Raw genomic sequence first — 14650 nt, forward strand, 5'->3', positions numbered from 1 at the left:
CATTATATCTTCATATATAGCTTCTTCCTCTTTCTTTTTCCTTCTATGATTTCAGTTATCTGTATGTTAGATCTTTTTAATATATTCCACTCATTTCTTATGTTCTTTTTGTTTCTACTTTCTTTTTTCATCTGGTCTTCAGTTTGGATAGTTTTTATTAGCCTGTCTTTGGAGCACTATTCTAGTCTTCTGCTATGTCTAGTATGCCATTAAACACATCTAGTGATTTCTTAATTTCAGATACTATATTTCTCAATTCTGGAATGTTCATTAGATTTTTAAAAAATAGATTTCAATTTTCTACAGAAACTCACATTTTCATCTGTATTTTAGAATCAGAGCTCTATTTTCTTGAACATATTTTAATGTTAGTTATTTTAAAGTCTGTGACTTATAACTATATCTGAGATCTTTGTTTAAGATGTTTATTTGCCTCGTAATTTTGAATGTGTGTGTGTATGTGTGTTAGCATGCCTCATAATTTTTTGGTGCAACATGTGGATGGAAATAAAGGGGCTGATATGAATTTGATGATGTTATCTTTAAAGTAGTTTGTGTTTTCTTGAAAGGCAAGTAGGATGGCAGTTACCCTTCATTCTGTTGAATCCTGGCTTTAGGCTTTTTTTAGAGCTGGTATATTTCATATGTTCTTACTCTAAGGCTCATTTGCCTACAGGCTTGCCCCTTTTCTCTCACCTTAAATCCTGATATATTTACTAGACCCCTCCCCCATGGCAGAACTTAAACTCCAATCTGTGTCTCTTCAGTACCACAAACCTCTTTTGCCTCAGACCTGCTTTTTTTCTGGCATTTCTTCTCTTGGTTGGAAGGTGTCTTAACTTTTGCATGTGCAGGCGGTAGATCAGCCCTTGCAGGGAATTTGCATATAAATGTATGAATAGGGTCCTTCACAGTTCCCCCTGTTTACTTCTCAAATCCCAGACACTTTGACAACCCTGAACTCCTACCTTTATTTCCTTATAGGTGTGCCACTTGAGTTCTAGTTCCTTGTACCATAATTTGGAAAATACCGTAGGCAGAAAAGCTAGGGTGTCTGTTATCTACATTCTTTCTTGTGAGGAATATAACTTGTAAGACCCTGCCTACATTTGTTGCTCTCTTCATGCAGTGAAACTGGTGCCACACTTAGGCTTGAAGGGAGGAGGAGAGTCCTAGAAACTTGATTGACACAGTCAAAAAGAACAGGCTGTTTTGAAAGGAGTATGACCTTTGGTCAGCCATCTTGAGGCCATCCTGAGGTGATCTTTCTTCCATCTCTTACCAGAGGCTTGGACAAATTAAACTAGAAAAAAACAAGATAGGAGAGCACATTGACATGGTTTGCATAAGTCAACTTAGCAGAATAGAGAAGGATGTTGAGTTGTCATGGGAAAAATGGAAGTATCTGACACAGGACACCCTTTGTTCCTTAACATTTACTTTCTGTTTTCATTTTGGAGAAAAATCTGTATCCCAGACAAAAGAGACATTGGAAATTCCATCAGTTTTGGTATCATTGTGGGCAAATGTCCATTCAACGTTACTTTCCTGAAACTTAAAATACTAGCAATACAACCAGTGTTTTACACATAAATAGAGGCTATGTGAAGTCCCATTTCACATGGTGGGAGACAAAAGGGATAACAGGTAAAATAAATATAACTACCTGGGTCTCTGCTGAATAGCCAACAAAGTTGGTAGTCATGAAGGTTGAAAGTTCACGGTCATGGGATTTGTTAATCATAGCTGCATTCTTCCAATATTCTTTGCATGTTGCCTATTATCCTCTACCATTCTTTTGGCTAGGTAGAATTCTTTCAGTTGAGTTCAGTCACTCAGTCATGCCAACTCTTTGCAACCTCATGGAGTGCAGCGTGACAGGATTCCCTGTCCATCACCAGCTACCAGAGCTTGCTCAGATTCATATCCATCAAGTCCATGATGCCATCCAACCTTCTCATCCTCTGTCATCCCCTTTTCCTCCTGCCATCAATCTTTCCCAGCATCAGAATCTTTTCTAAGGAGTCAATTCTTCACATCTGGTGTCTAAGGTATTGGAGCTTCAGCTTCAGCATCAGTCTTTCCAATGAGTATTCAGGACTGATTTCCTTTAGGATTCACTGGTTTGATCTCCTTGCTGTCCAAGGAACTCTCAAGAGTCTTCTCCAACACCACAGTTCAAAAGGATCAATTATTCGGCACTCAGCTTTCTTTATAGTCCAACTCTCACATCCATACATGACTACTGGAGAAACCACAGCTTTGACTAGATGGACCTTTGTTGGCAAAGCTTTTTAATATGCTGTCTAGGTTGGTCATAACTTTTCTTCCAAGGAGCAGGTGTCTTAAATTCATGGCTGCAGTCACCATCTGCAGTGATTTTGGATCCCAAGAATATAAAGTCTGTGACTCTTTACATTGTTTCCCAGTCTATTTGCCATGAAGTGATGGGACCAGATGCCACGATCTTAGTTTTTTGAATGTTGAGTATTAAGCCAACTTTTTCACTCTCCTCTTTCACTTTCATCAAAAGGCTCTTTAGTTTCTCTCTGCTTTTTGCCATAAGGGTGGTGTTATCTGCATATCAGGTTATTGATATTTTTCCCAGCAATCTTGATTGCAGCTTGTGCTTCATCCAGTTCAGCATTTCGCATGATGTACTCTGCATATAAGTTAAATAAGCAGGTGACAATATACAGCCTTGATGTACTCCTTTCCCAATTAGAAACCAGTCCATTGTTTCATGTCCAGTTCTAACAGTTGCTTCTTGACCTGCATACAGATTTCTCAGGAGGCAGGTAAGGTGGTCTGGTATTCCCATCTCTTTAAGAATTTTCCACAGTTTGTTGTGATCCACACAAGTCAGGACTTTGGCATAGTCAGTAAAGCAAAAGTAGATATTTTTCTGAAATTCTGTTGCTTTTTACATGATACAGCAAATGTTGGCAATTTGATGTCTGGTTCCTCTGCCTCTTCTAAATCCAGCTTGAACATATGGAAGTTTTCAGTTCCCAAACTGTTGAAGCCTACCCTGGATAATTTTGAACATTACTTTCCTAGGCTGTGAGATGAGTGCAATTGTGCAGTAGTTTGAACATTCTTTAGTATTGCCTTTCTTTGGGATTGAAATGAAAACTAACCTTTTCCAGTCCTGTGGCCACTGCTGAGTTTTCCAAATTTGCTTGCATATTGAAGCAGGACTTTCAGAGCATCATCTTTTAGGATTTGAAATAACTCAGCTGGATTTCCATCACCTCCACTAACTTTGTTCATAGTGATGCTTCCCAAGGTCCACTTGACTTCACACTCCAGGATGTCTGGCTTCAGGTGAGTGATCTCACCATCGTGATTATCTGGGTCATTAAGATCATTTTTGTATAATTCTTCTGTGTATTCTTGCCATCTCTTCTTAGTATCTTCTGCTTCTGCAGGTCCATACTGTTTCTGTCCTTTATTGTGCCCATCTTTTCATGAAATACTCCCTTGGTATCTCTGATTTTCTTGAAGAGATCTCTAGTCTTTCCCATTCTGTCGTTTTCCTCTGTTTCTTTCCTTTGATCACTGAGGGAGGCTTTCTTACCTCTCCTTGCTATTCTTTGGAACTCTGTATTCTGATGGGTATATCTTTCCTTTCTCCTTTGCCTTTTGCGTCTTTTCTTTTCTCAGCTATTTGTAAGACCTCCTTAACGAATCATTTTTCCTTTTTCCATTTCTTTTTCTTCAGGGTCATTTTTATCACCACCTCTTGTTACAGTGTCATGAACCTCCATCCATAGTTCCTCAGGCACTCTGTCTATCAGATCTAATCCCTTGAATCTGTTTGTCATTTCCACTATAAGGGATGATTTAGGTCCTACCTGAATGTTTTAGTGGTTTTCCCTACTTCCTTCAGTGTAAGTCTGAATTTTCAATAAGGAGTCAAGATCTGAGCCACAGTTAGCTCCCAGTCTTGTTTTTGCTGACTGTGTAGAGCTTCTCCATTTTTGGCTGCAAAGAATATAATCAATCTGATTTCAGTATTGACCATCTGGTGATGTCCATGTGTAGAGTCATTTCTTGTGTTGTTGGAAGAGAGTGTTTGCTATGACCAGTGTGTTCTCTTGGTAAAACTCTTGTTAGCCTTTGCCCCGCTTCGTTTTGTACTCCAAGGCCAAACTTGCCTGTTACTTCAGTTATCCCTTGACTTCCTACTTTTGTATTCCAGTCACCTATGATGAAAATGACATCTTTTTTGGTGTTAGTTCTATAAGGTCTTGTTCACTTTAGTTGCTCAGTTGTGTCCGACTCTTTGTGACCCCATGGACTGCAGCACACCAGGCTTCCCTGTCCATCACCAACTCCCAGAGCCTACTCAAACTCATGTCCATCAACTCCGGGATGCCGTCCAACTAGCTCTTCCTCTGTTGTCTCCTCCTCCTCCTGCTATCAATCATTCCCAGCATCAGGGTCTTTTCCAATGAGTCAGTTCTTCACATCCAGTGGCCAAAGTATTGGAGTTTTAGCTTCAACATCAGTCCTTCCAATGAATCTTCAGGACTGATTTCTTTTAGGATGGACTGGTTGGATCTCTTTGCAGTCCAAGTGACTCTCAGGAGTCTTTTCTAACACCATAGTTCAAAAGAAGCAATCATTCGGCGCTCAGCTTTGTTTATAGTCAAACTCTCAAGCTGTACATGACTACTGGAAAAGCCACAGCTTGGACTAGATGGATCTTTGTTGGCAAAGTAATGTCTCTGCTTTTTAATATGTCTAGGTTGGTCATAGCTGTTCTTCCAAGAAGGTCTTGTAGGTCATCATAAAATCATTCAACTTCAGCTTGTTTGGCATCAGTGGTTGGGGCATAGATTTGGATTACTGCAATACTGAATGGTTTGCCTTTCAAACAAACAGAAATCATTCTGTCATTTTTGAGATTGCACCCAAATACTGCATTTCGGACTCTTGCATTGACTATGAGAGCTACTCCATTCCTTCTAAGGGATTCTTGCATACAGTGTATATATAATGGTCATCTGAATTAAATTTGCCCATTCTGGTCCATTTTAGTTCATTGATTCCTAAAATGTTGATGTTCACTCTTGGCATCTCCTGTTTGACCACTTCCAATTTATCATGACTTATGGACCTAATGGTCCAGATTCTGATGAAGTTTTGTTCTTTACAGCATCTGACTTTACCTCCATCACCAGTCACTTCCACAGCTGCGTGTTGTTTTTGCTTTGACTCTGTATCTTCATTCTTTCTGGAGCTATTTCTTCAGTCTTCTCCAGTAACATATTGAGTACCTACTGACCTGGGGAGTTCATCTTTCAGTGTCATATCTTTTTGCCTTTCCATACTATTCATGGGGTTCTCAAGGCAAGAATACTGAAGTGGTTTGCCATTCCCTTCTCCAGTGGACCACGTTTTTGTCAGAACTCTCCACCATGACCTCTCCATCTTGGGTGGCCCTACACATCATGGCTCATAGTTTCTTTAAGTTAGACAAGGCTGTGATCCATGTGATCAGTTTGGTTAGTTTTCTCTGATTGTGGTTTTCATTCTTTCTGCCCTCTGATAGATAAGGCTAAGAGGCTTGTGGAAGCTCCCTGATGGGAGGAATCTGGGTCTTGTGCTAATGGGCAGGACCATGCTCAGTAAATCTTTAATCCCATTTTTTGTTGATGGGATGGGGCCCATCTCTTGATGGGGTGAGGCCAAACTATGGGATCACCTTCAAAAAGATTTATGCCAGCACTGTTGTATTCAGTGCCTCTGACCCCGTGGCAGGCCACTACTGATCCACGCCTCTGCTGCAGATTCTTGAACACTCACAGGCAAGTCTGGCTCAGCCTCTTTTGAGGTCACTGCTCCTTTCTCCTGGGCCTTGGTGTGCATAAGGTTTCGTTTGTGCCCTCCAAGAGTCTGTTTCCCCAGTTGCATGGAAGTTCTATAATCAAATCCCACTGGCCTCCACAGTCAAATTGCCTGGGGTTTTTCAGTCCCTTTGCTGGATCCCCAGGTTGGGAAATCTGTTGTGGCTCCTAAGACTTTCTTGACAGTGTGAGAACTTCTTTGGTATAATTGTTCTCCAGCCTGTAGGTCATCTGCTCAGTGGCTCTGTGGTGGGGTTAATGGCGACCTCCTCCAAGACAACTTAGGCCACATGGCGTTCTTTCCAGGTCTGCTGCAGCCAGAGAGCCCCTGTCCCCGCAGCAGGCCACTGGGTGGCTGACCCATGCCACCACAGGAGACCCTCAAACACTCAAAGGCAGGTCTGGCTCAGTCTCTGTGGGATCTCTGAATCCTGGTGCGCACAAGGTTTGGTTTGAGCCCTCTGAGCATCTCTGGTGGGTATGGCGTTTTCATTCTAAACACGGTTTTGCCTTTCCTACCATCTTGTTGGGGCTTCTCCTTTGCCTTTGGACATGGGGTATCTTTTTTTGGTGGGGTCCAACATTCTCCTGTTGATGGTTGTCCAGCAGCGAGTCACAATTTTGGAGTTCTCACAGGAGAAGATGAGCACACGTCCTTCTCCGCTGTCAGTGTCCTAGAATTCTTTACCTGGTGGTAAACTCTAAATTCTCTATTCTGTGAAATCCAAGTCTTTGGTATTCTTGCATTTTGGGGATTGGTACAATTTTCCCTGATCAGTACAATTGGGAAGAGAAAGTTAAGTGCTGCCCCACTGAGTCTCCAGGGTTCCAGATAGTGTTACCTATTATGTAGCAGCTGCCTTTGTTGTACAGCGAGAAATTGATTTCCTCTTGTCATCAAAATCAGTTACTCTGCTAGTACAATATGTACCTGTTGGTTCGACTGCATGAAAAGCCCCTAAATGCCCAAAAGGTAGTCTCAGCTCCCATTTAATCAGTTTTCTGATAAAAGTTAATACTCCTGCCCCTTTAAGCAGTAGGACCATAAAATCGACTAAGCTTTCATTAATGGGAGGTAAAGAAAATTTTTTTCACGTGAGTTATTTAGTGTAATAATGAGATGGACTGCTTTTACTTGTACTTTTTTATTCCTAGACCTGTGTTCTCTGGCTCTGGGGGAGACTGTACAATATATTGGCTACTGATTTAACACTAATAGAGCATTCTTCATTTGACCCTCACAATATTATTTCCAAGTAGATGCCCTAACTGAATCTTCAACAGGGCATTTCTCTGTCTAACCAAGCCAGCTGCTTCTGAATAATAGAGCCTGTAGAGAGAGTGGTGAAATCCATGGCCTTGATCCTATTGCCACACTTCTTTTGCCATACTATATACTTTGGCTGGAGGCAGTGTTGTGATGGATAAGACATTTTGTAAATCTACTAACAGTGGTGCTGCAGAACACGAGGCAAAGAAAGAAAGAAAATCTGTGTTTGAAACATCAATCTACCCTTTTGAGGACAAAGTACTGTTGATGCCACAGTAGGAGAGGTTCAGTATAATCAATCCCAGCTGGTTCTTTTAGGGAATGGTGCTATACTGAAAACTCAGCATTGACTTGTGCTTTGGAGAACTTGAGTACTCACAGTGGCAGTAGCCAGGTTAGCATTTGTAAGTGAACGACCATGTTGTTGAGCTCTTTTTTATTTCCATACTTGTTACCATAAAATTTTGTTTGTGGACCTATTGAATAAGCACTGGATTGGCCAAGGAAAGAGACTAGCTGGCATCCTCAGAAAGGGTCATCTTGTCCACCTGAATAATGAAGTCCTTCATTAATATCTTCAGATCCTCTGCCCATTCAAAGAGAGCCATTACATACCTCTTCTCCAGAACTTCTTGTCACTAATTTTACATGTTTTCTTCATATCCCCAGTCATCTGGCAGTCTCATTCATCACTTTCCACAAGTCAGTCTATTCTAGATCCAAACCTCTGTCCATTTCTCCTTAAACATGAAATGGGCAACCAAGTTGAATAGGGTTATTCTTCTGGGATCATCCATTCTGGCTGACACCAGCATCCGTTACAGATGTGTTTGTGAACCATGCTCTTTTCTCTCTTGTAATAGGGAACTCCCCCAAGAAGCCACAGGAGTGGGCTAAGGGAGAGGGGTTAAACCAGGTACTGTGAGAATCTAAACTGCCTGTTTATGAAGTTGACGTGTCCCTCTTGTATCTCTTTAGGCCTACTCACTTGCATTTGATAGTTAAATGCTGCTGTGTTGCCCAGTGTTATGTTTCAGTCCATCAGTTAATAGCTAGTTCATAATGGGCAGGTCAGGTTGCAGAATCATTTGGTGTCCTGTGGTCAGACATTTGTCTCTACCAGGATTTTGCTTTTAAATGGGGAATTATCTGCAGAGTAGTGTGTGGCCTTTCTAAAAACTATAGAACTGTGTGGTCATTATCTTTCAGGGACTTTCTAGAGGCTTTTAACAACACCTCTATCATAAATACTTTGAATACCACTGGATCTTCTGGGTCATATATCTCATGTGGCTGAGGAACTTGAATTGAGGCCTGGACCTGCAATATAGCCCTTTTTTACTGGGGGCTTTACTGAAAACTGACAGCCTTATAGAATACCCTTCAAAAATGGGTCAGTATAGTGTATGGAGCACACTTTCAAATTCCAGAGGCCCACCAAGCTTCGTACTTCTTTGCAGCTGGCCTTTCAAGACACAGAATCTTGTCCTCCACTTTAAAGGAACGTTCAAAACACTACTGGACCCTTAGAAACCTTATTTTTGTGACACATCCTTGAACTTGTTGCCCTTCTTCTACCCACTTTGCCTTATTCGTGTGCTACTCCTACCTGTTACTCGTCAGCAAATCCAGTTAACATAACAGCCCCAATGTCACTGACCAGCATGGTATTCTTTGAAATAGTAAGATGATCAAGTACTCTCCAGACTAATGAGGACAGAGAGCAGTAAAATTGATAGATCCCTGGGATGAGACAGTTAAGATATTCTGTTGCCCATGTAATTTAAATGCAAATGGCAGTAGCTAGAGACTGTCAAGTCAACTGTGCTCCCTGCAGTAGTGCTATGGAGATGTGCTAGGAGGCTTTGTGATCCCTTTGAGCCCTCCCGAGAAGGACTCAAGCTAATATTTCATCAGGCTAAGTCCCCATTCTGACTGATGACTCACATTGGAGTTTCAGAATTACAGGATCCTTCAGGGTCATTATCTAATAACTCCCCAGAATATCTCAATAATTCCCATTCTTTAGTGAATGGGCTCCCACATGAATATCTCTTCCAAAATTGCTTGGGGAAATTTTTACAGTATATACCTGTGGCCATATTATAGGACCTTCCTTATTCTGTGCTGTTCCCAGAATGACAAATATCTGAGTTTGTTTTTATTCATCAACTTTATTAAATAATTTTAGTCAATGACCTGCATAGACATTATATTTAAAAATTCAATATAAAAATAAATACTTTAGGATAAATAATTTAACTGAATTTTTTAGAGCCCGTAGGGCTTACATAAAGAATCTTAAAAGATCCATATTTATCATCTTAAGACTAATAGTTACAAAAGGTAGGAAAACATATATCAAAAATAAATATAAATTTTAAATATTTAAATAAATAGAAAGCCTGATACATTTAAAATGAGAGGCACTTAGTTATCAAGTCATTGTTGAGTAGATCCTTTGACAAAAGGTAATCCATTTGTTCAGAAATTCTACAGCCTTTACTGTCGCCGCATCATATTCACATTTGAAACTTGTTTCAGATCCCTATAAAAGAAAACAATTTTGTTTTAGTTCAAAGTAGTTTACCTTATATATAATTATTTTCAGTTCAAGTCTTATAGAGTTATGGCCTTTATTTTCAAGTATATTAAACATATTAACATTCACATTTTCTTCAAATGACCAAAATTATGTGCCTAAATTAGTGTATGTTATGATATCCAGATAGTGACATACAAGCTGTAATTTAACTTGTGCTTTTTATTTAGGATGTCTATTAATTAATAAATTTTGTACTTTGACAGATGGATGAGGAAAGAGAGCCCTGAACCTCTCACATCACCCAAGTTCCTTGTATATTTCATGCTTCTATGCGTTTAAAATTCTTAAGGTCCTGAAAGTGAGTATTACCTCTAAATAAAAAGTTAATTATCTGGTCCATTGGCCATTTTACTGGTTGCCATTTTTTTTAGACAAATCTCTTAGTTCTTCTACCAAATGATAGGAAAACCCCATTTAAAAAGTAATTTGGGTAATCAGAATTAGCTATTCTGGAAGATGATCTGAAAAAATTAAAAAATATAGTGGGTCCCCTACATTCAAATGAGTTCTGTTCCAAGAGCGGGTTTGTAAGTTGAGTTTTGTTTGTAAGTTCTACAGAGTTAGCCTAGGTACCCAACTTAACACAGTCAGCTATATCCTGCTGCTTTTACACTTGCTTCTAGACATCTCGGGCTTGAAACAAGATCCCCACTACTGCTGTACTCTACACAGCACTGTACGAGAAAGCACACAGAGCACGGTCTCTTGTAGAGGAGGCAGGCAAGTGGCAGTGTATGCCAGACACGTGTACTGACTTTTGTGACGGGACATGTGAATGCAGATTCACAGCTTTGAAAGTCCACAACTTAAAGGTTCATATGTAGAGGGCTTACTGTATACAATGACACCTGTCTCCTTTCTTTGAAATTCAATTCAGTGTCTTCTCCCAATCCCAGTTTTGTGTTAATGTGAGGGGTGACAGAATGCGTTGGTAGGGGCTTATCCCTGAGTGGATGGTGGATGGAAGCCCTCTAGCTTACACTTCCCAGATCCACAATGTGTCATCGAACATAAAAATGACTTATATTCGTAATAGACTTTAAATGCATGAGTACTTCACAAATACCAAATGTTATACAATGTTAAAATGCCCTTCCATTTATTTTATTTCCAGAACAAGTACAGTAATATTTTACCTGTAGTTCCAAAACTATTCTCTTGATATTGTCCATTAAATCCTTGATCTCGTCCATTGAATCCTTGATCTCTTTGGGGTTCAGGTTTTTGCTTGGAGATAAACTTAGCACGTCCTCTAGAAGTTTGAGTTCTTCTAGTAGACAGTTAAGATGTTTCAATTCTGTAGCCTGGGGTAGTAGTAAAAGTAATTATCAGATCAATTTGCCCTGACTAAAGGTCAGAATCAGAAATTAATATCAAAATTTATTTTATTAATAGAGACAGTATATAGTTTGTACCAATTCTCTCTGTTTCTCAGCATTACTATAAAGATGGATCAATATAATTTACATTATAAGACGGAAAAATTAGAGTTTAGCTGCCCATAGTTAGCATTAACTGTTAGTTAACAAATAATGAGGCGTTAATTTCAGCTTAATTTGGCTTTGCAAAAAGGGCAACATTTCTGCACCCAAATGCAAATTACCAATATAGGTTGAATTCTTTTCCAGTCTACATAGAAATTATTAGAGCCAAGAGTAGTCATAATGTGGAAGTGTAGGTTCACATTCTATGATTCTAATATTTAATAATGTAAGAGTTATGAATCATAGAATGTTAGGGACAGAGGGAGCTCTTGAATGCAATCTGTCACAATCGCAACATTTTATAGATTAGTTAATTTTAACTACTTAGTAATAGCTTAATATAGCAAGGCCCATAAAATTGCATCTTAATTTTTTACTTTTCTATAATAAGTATAGTAAGATACATTGTTAAACATAACGTGTCAATCAAATAAAAGCTTACAGTATTTGAAGGATTTTTGGATAGGCTCCCTGATTTAGACATGTATACACACAAGCACACACATATACATACTCATATATAATGATAATATTTCTTATTTCTATGGTATATTGTAATTTCAAAGTGTTTTGTCCTTAATATGTCCATTTATGTCTCACAGCCACCTTTTGACATATGTAACACACTGTGTTATCACCATGTTACAAATAAGGAAACTAAATCTCAGAATTTAAGTGTCTTCCCCAAGGCCACATGACCAGGTGGTGTGTATGTGGGTGTATGTTCAGTTGCGTCTGACTCTTTGCGACCCTATGGACCATAGCCCACCAGGCTCCTCTGCCGTGGGATTATCCAGGCAAGAATACTGACTAGGTGGAGTCAGAATTAGATGTCAGTTCTTTTTCTTTATAGCATTATCATAACAGCCTTTGAATTAAATGTTTTTGTACCTCTCAATTCTTTTGCAAACGTTGAATAGTTGTAAAATGGACAAATGAATGGAGTTTATCACATTACTTTTAGTTTCAAGTAGATTTTGTGTTGTCATTTAAAAACTGTTAAATTTCAAAGAATTCTACCACCCTGCCCATAATCTTTTGTTATCTCACTTTTAGAGAGAGAGGTAGGAATACACCACATACATCTTATGACATTTTCATCTAATGCCCTTTCAACTTGGCTACTATAAATTAACAAGTTTAAGGCTTAAGTTTTTGACATGAACTTGGAGCTCTTTCCCTCAAAAAAGTCTTGTGTCTTTATGTTACTGGAAATAAGAGTTATGTGACTCTGATTAAGTTGGAGGAGCATCTCTAAGTTATTTCCTTTTCATCTTTTAAAAGGGTAGTTTGAAAAAAGCGTGAAGAAAGTGAAAGTGTTAGTCGCTCAGCCATGTCTCTCTGCGACTCCATGGACCTTAGCCCGTCAGGCCCCAGTGTCCATGGGATTCTCCAGGCAAGAATAACTGGAGTGGGTTGCCATGCCTAGCCCTAACCCTAACTCTAATTGAGACCCTAGGGAATCTTCCTGACCCGGGGATTGAACCTAGATCTCCTGCATTGTAGGCAGATCCTTTACCTTCTGAGCCATCAGGGAAGTCTCAAAGGGTAGTTTGATATCTAATTTCCTCAAAATTGTCAGAGGGTGATCAATGGAAATGCATCCATGACCGTTAAAACACCATTCTCTTATGGGCTATTCACCTGAGGACAAGCTCTTTCTAGGATTAGAGTTTTGCCCATTACCTTCTGACTGGCATAACAACTAGGAAACTTGACATACCTAGTATATCTCTAGGAGCGTGGATGATGCTTATCTAACTGTCTGAATCCCCAGACAACCAAATGGAACCTTTAGTCTTGGAATATAAGTCATATAGCATCAGAAGTCTCTAGGTTTATTGACATAAAAGATGTGTAAGTCGCAATTTTTACTCTATACTCTCCAGGAAGAATTTTGTCTTTATTATTACTTCTAATAGTTAGTTCTTATATGGCATTTCCCATATGCCAGGCACTATTCTGAGTACTTTACATTTATTCATTAATTCTCACAAAACTGTATGAAGTATATACAATTATCATTCACATAAGAGACTGTGTCACAAAGAGAATAGGTAACTTGCTCAAGGTTACAAAAGCTTGGACATGGCAGAGCTGAGATTTCAGGTTAAATAATCTGCCCTAGGATCTGTGCTATAGATTAGTGCTATACTGCCTCTTGAAGGAAGATCCTTAAGAATCCTTCCTAAAACAAGAAAGGATTTTTTCAGATGGGCCCTCTGAAATCAGCTTAGCTAATTTGAATGGTAAAGTGATATGCTCAAGTATCTCCAGAGTTTTATATTTTTAAATAAAACAGTAAGTCAGCACAATCTTTTTAAAAATTATCCCAGCAATAAAGTGAGAATGTTACTCCTTTTTTCCCATTTCCTTTACCCCAAAATATACATAAGTATATATTTTTTAAAAACTGCAAAGCCGTTTTTCAGAAGCCCATTATCAAACTTGAGATTCTTTTTAAAAAGATACTGAAGTTACTATTTCTTCTCCTCAGATGAGGTGCTATTAATCCAGTTAGTGTGTAAATTTTCACATTACTTTCAGTTTTATTGAAATTAAATTGAACATAGAAAGTTGTACTTACGTTAACCTTGGGCATGAAAAAGTTAAATGTATGCATCTTGGAGAGCTTGAGGTTCTCGGGATTCTGAGAAAGCATAACAGATTGTTATTTCAAAAACAGACTCCAGGTAGAAAACTTAAATGTAATTATTTGAGTAAGAAAGAGAATAAACTTACTTTAACTTTCTCCAAAAGCAACTGTAAATCCAGCAGCAATGACTTCACTTCTTTCATTGTGTTCCCCGTAGAGCTTGAAGTAGGTGCACCGTTTGCAACGAGTGCAAGTGTTAGTGCAATGCAAGACAAGAGTTGTATCTTGTACATTGTGGCAGGAGTTGAGGTTACTGTGAGTAGTGATTAGAGAGGCAGATAGGAAGCTCTAGAACAAGAGAAGCAATTTATACTTTTAATTCTGGAAAAATATGATGGGGGTGTCAAAATGTTTTACATATTACACATACTTTCAAAGATTGTACCTGTGTGGCAAAAAGCATTACCTTTATTTTTCCTCTTCTGATGACTCTTTGGAATTTCTTTAAACCCCCATAAACTGACTGAATGGATGTAGGTGAAATCCCTCTTGGTTACATTAGCCCACACTTAGGTGGCAGTTCTAATTCATACAACTAACGCCTTCTGTATGAAACAGTTTTTCCTCCCTCTTTCTTTAAGGGGGTGGGGATACAAAAATGGCTCATGAAAAATTTCTCTTTGTCATAAAACTGTGCGGAACATGTGGAGCACCATGTTGTGGTGGACAGGAACAAGAGTAAATAGTTGAAAAGAATAAATTTTTAGATTTGTTGATTAAACAGGAAGAATATTGGTTTCCTGTTCCAGAATGGCTTTACCTTTTTATCTCCACGATGAC

The 14650-nt window shown here is 39.0% G+C and overlaps 2 protein-coding genes across 2 annotated transcripts in view; one reads left to right on the plus strand and one right to left on the minus strand.

The window, feature by feature from the left end:
* Window positions 1–10056, plus strand: part of ADAD1 (adenosine deaminase domain containing 1) — an 80059-nt gene extending 70003 nt beyond the window's left edge. The window contains exon 13 of the mRNA XM_043902347.1: window positions 9934–10056. Within this exon, the coding sequence (XP_043758282.1) occupies window positions 9934–9941 (8 nt within the window). The 3' untranslated portion in view covers window positions 9942–10056. The remainder of the gene's footprint in view (window positions 1–9933) is intronic.
* On the minus strand, window positions 9280–14348 carry IL2 (interleukin 2). The gene is made up of 5 exons (XM_043902348.1): window positions 14256–14348; window positions 13957–14158; window positions 13802–13864; window positions 10867–11034; window positions 9280–9673 (listed from the first exon to the last, which is right to left on the minus strand). Exons 2-5 carry the CDS (start codon window positions 14101–14103, stop codon window positions 9563–9565), a joined length of 489 nt encoding a protein of 162 aa, XP_043758283.1. The 5' UTR covers window positions 14104–14158; window positions 14256–14348; the 3' UTR covers window positions 9280–9562.
* Window positions 14349–14650: the final 302 nt, after the last annotated feature.

The sequence above is a fragment of the Cervus elaphus genome, chromosome 5 (genome assembly GCF_910594005.1).
Source record: "Cervus elaphus chromosome 5, mCerEla1.1, whole genome shotgun sequence".
Lineage (NCBI taxonomy): Eukaryota > Metazoa > Chordata > Mammalia > Artiodactyla > Cervidae > Cervus > Cervus elaphus.

Coding starts and splice junctions, on each gene's coding strand:
- IL2 (XM_043902348.1), bottom strand. CDS start 14,103: ATGTACAAGATACAACTCTTGTCTTGCATTGCACTAACACTTGCACTC. Junction 13,865..13,956: donor TGCTTTTGGAGAAAGTTAAA/GTAAGTTTATTC, acceptor ATGCTTTCTCAG/AATCCCGAGAACCTCAAGCT. Junction 11,035..13,801: donor TTTTCATGCCCAAGGTTAAC/GTAAGTACAACT, acceptor CTACTACCCCAG/GCTACAGAATTGAAACATCT.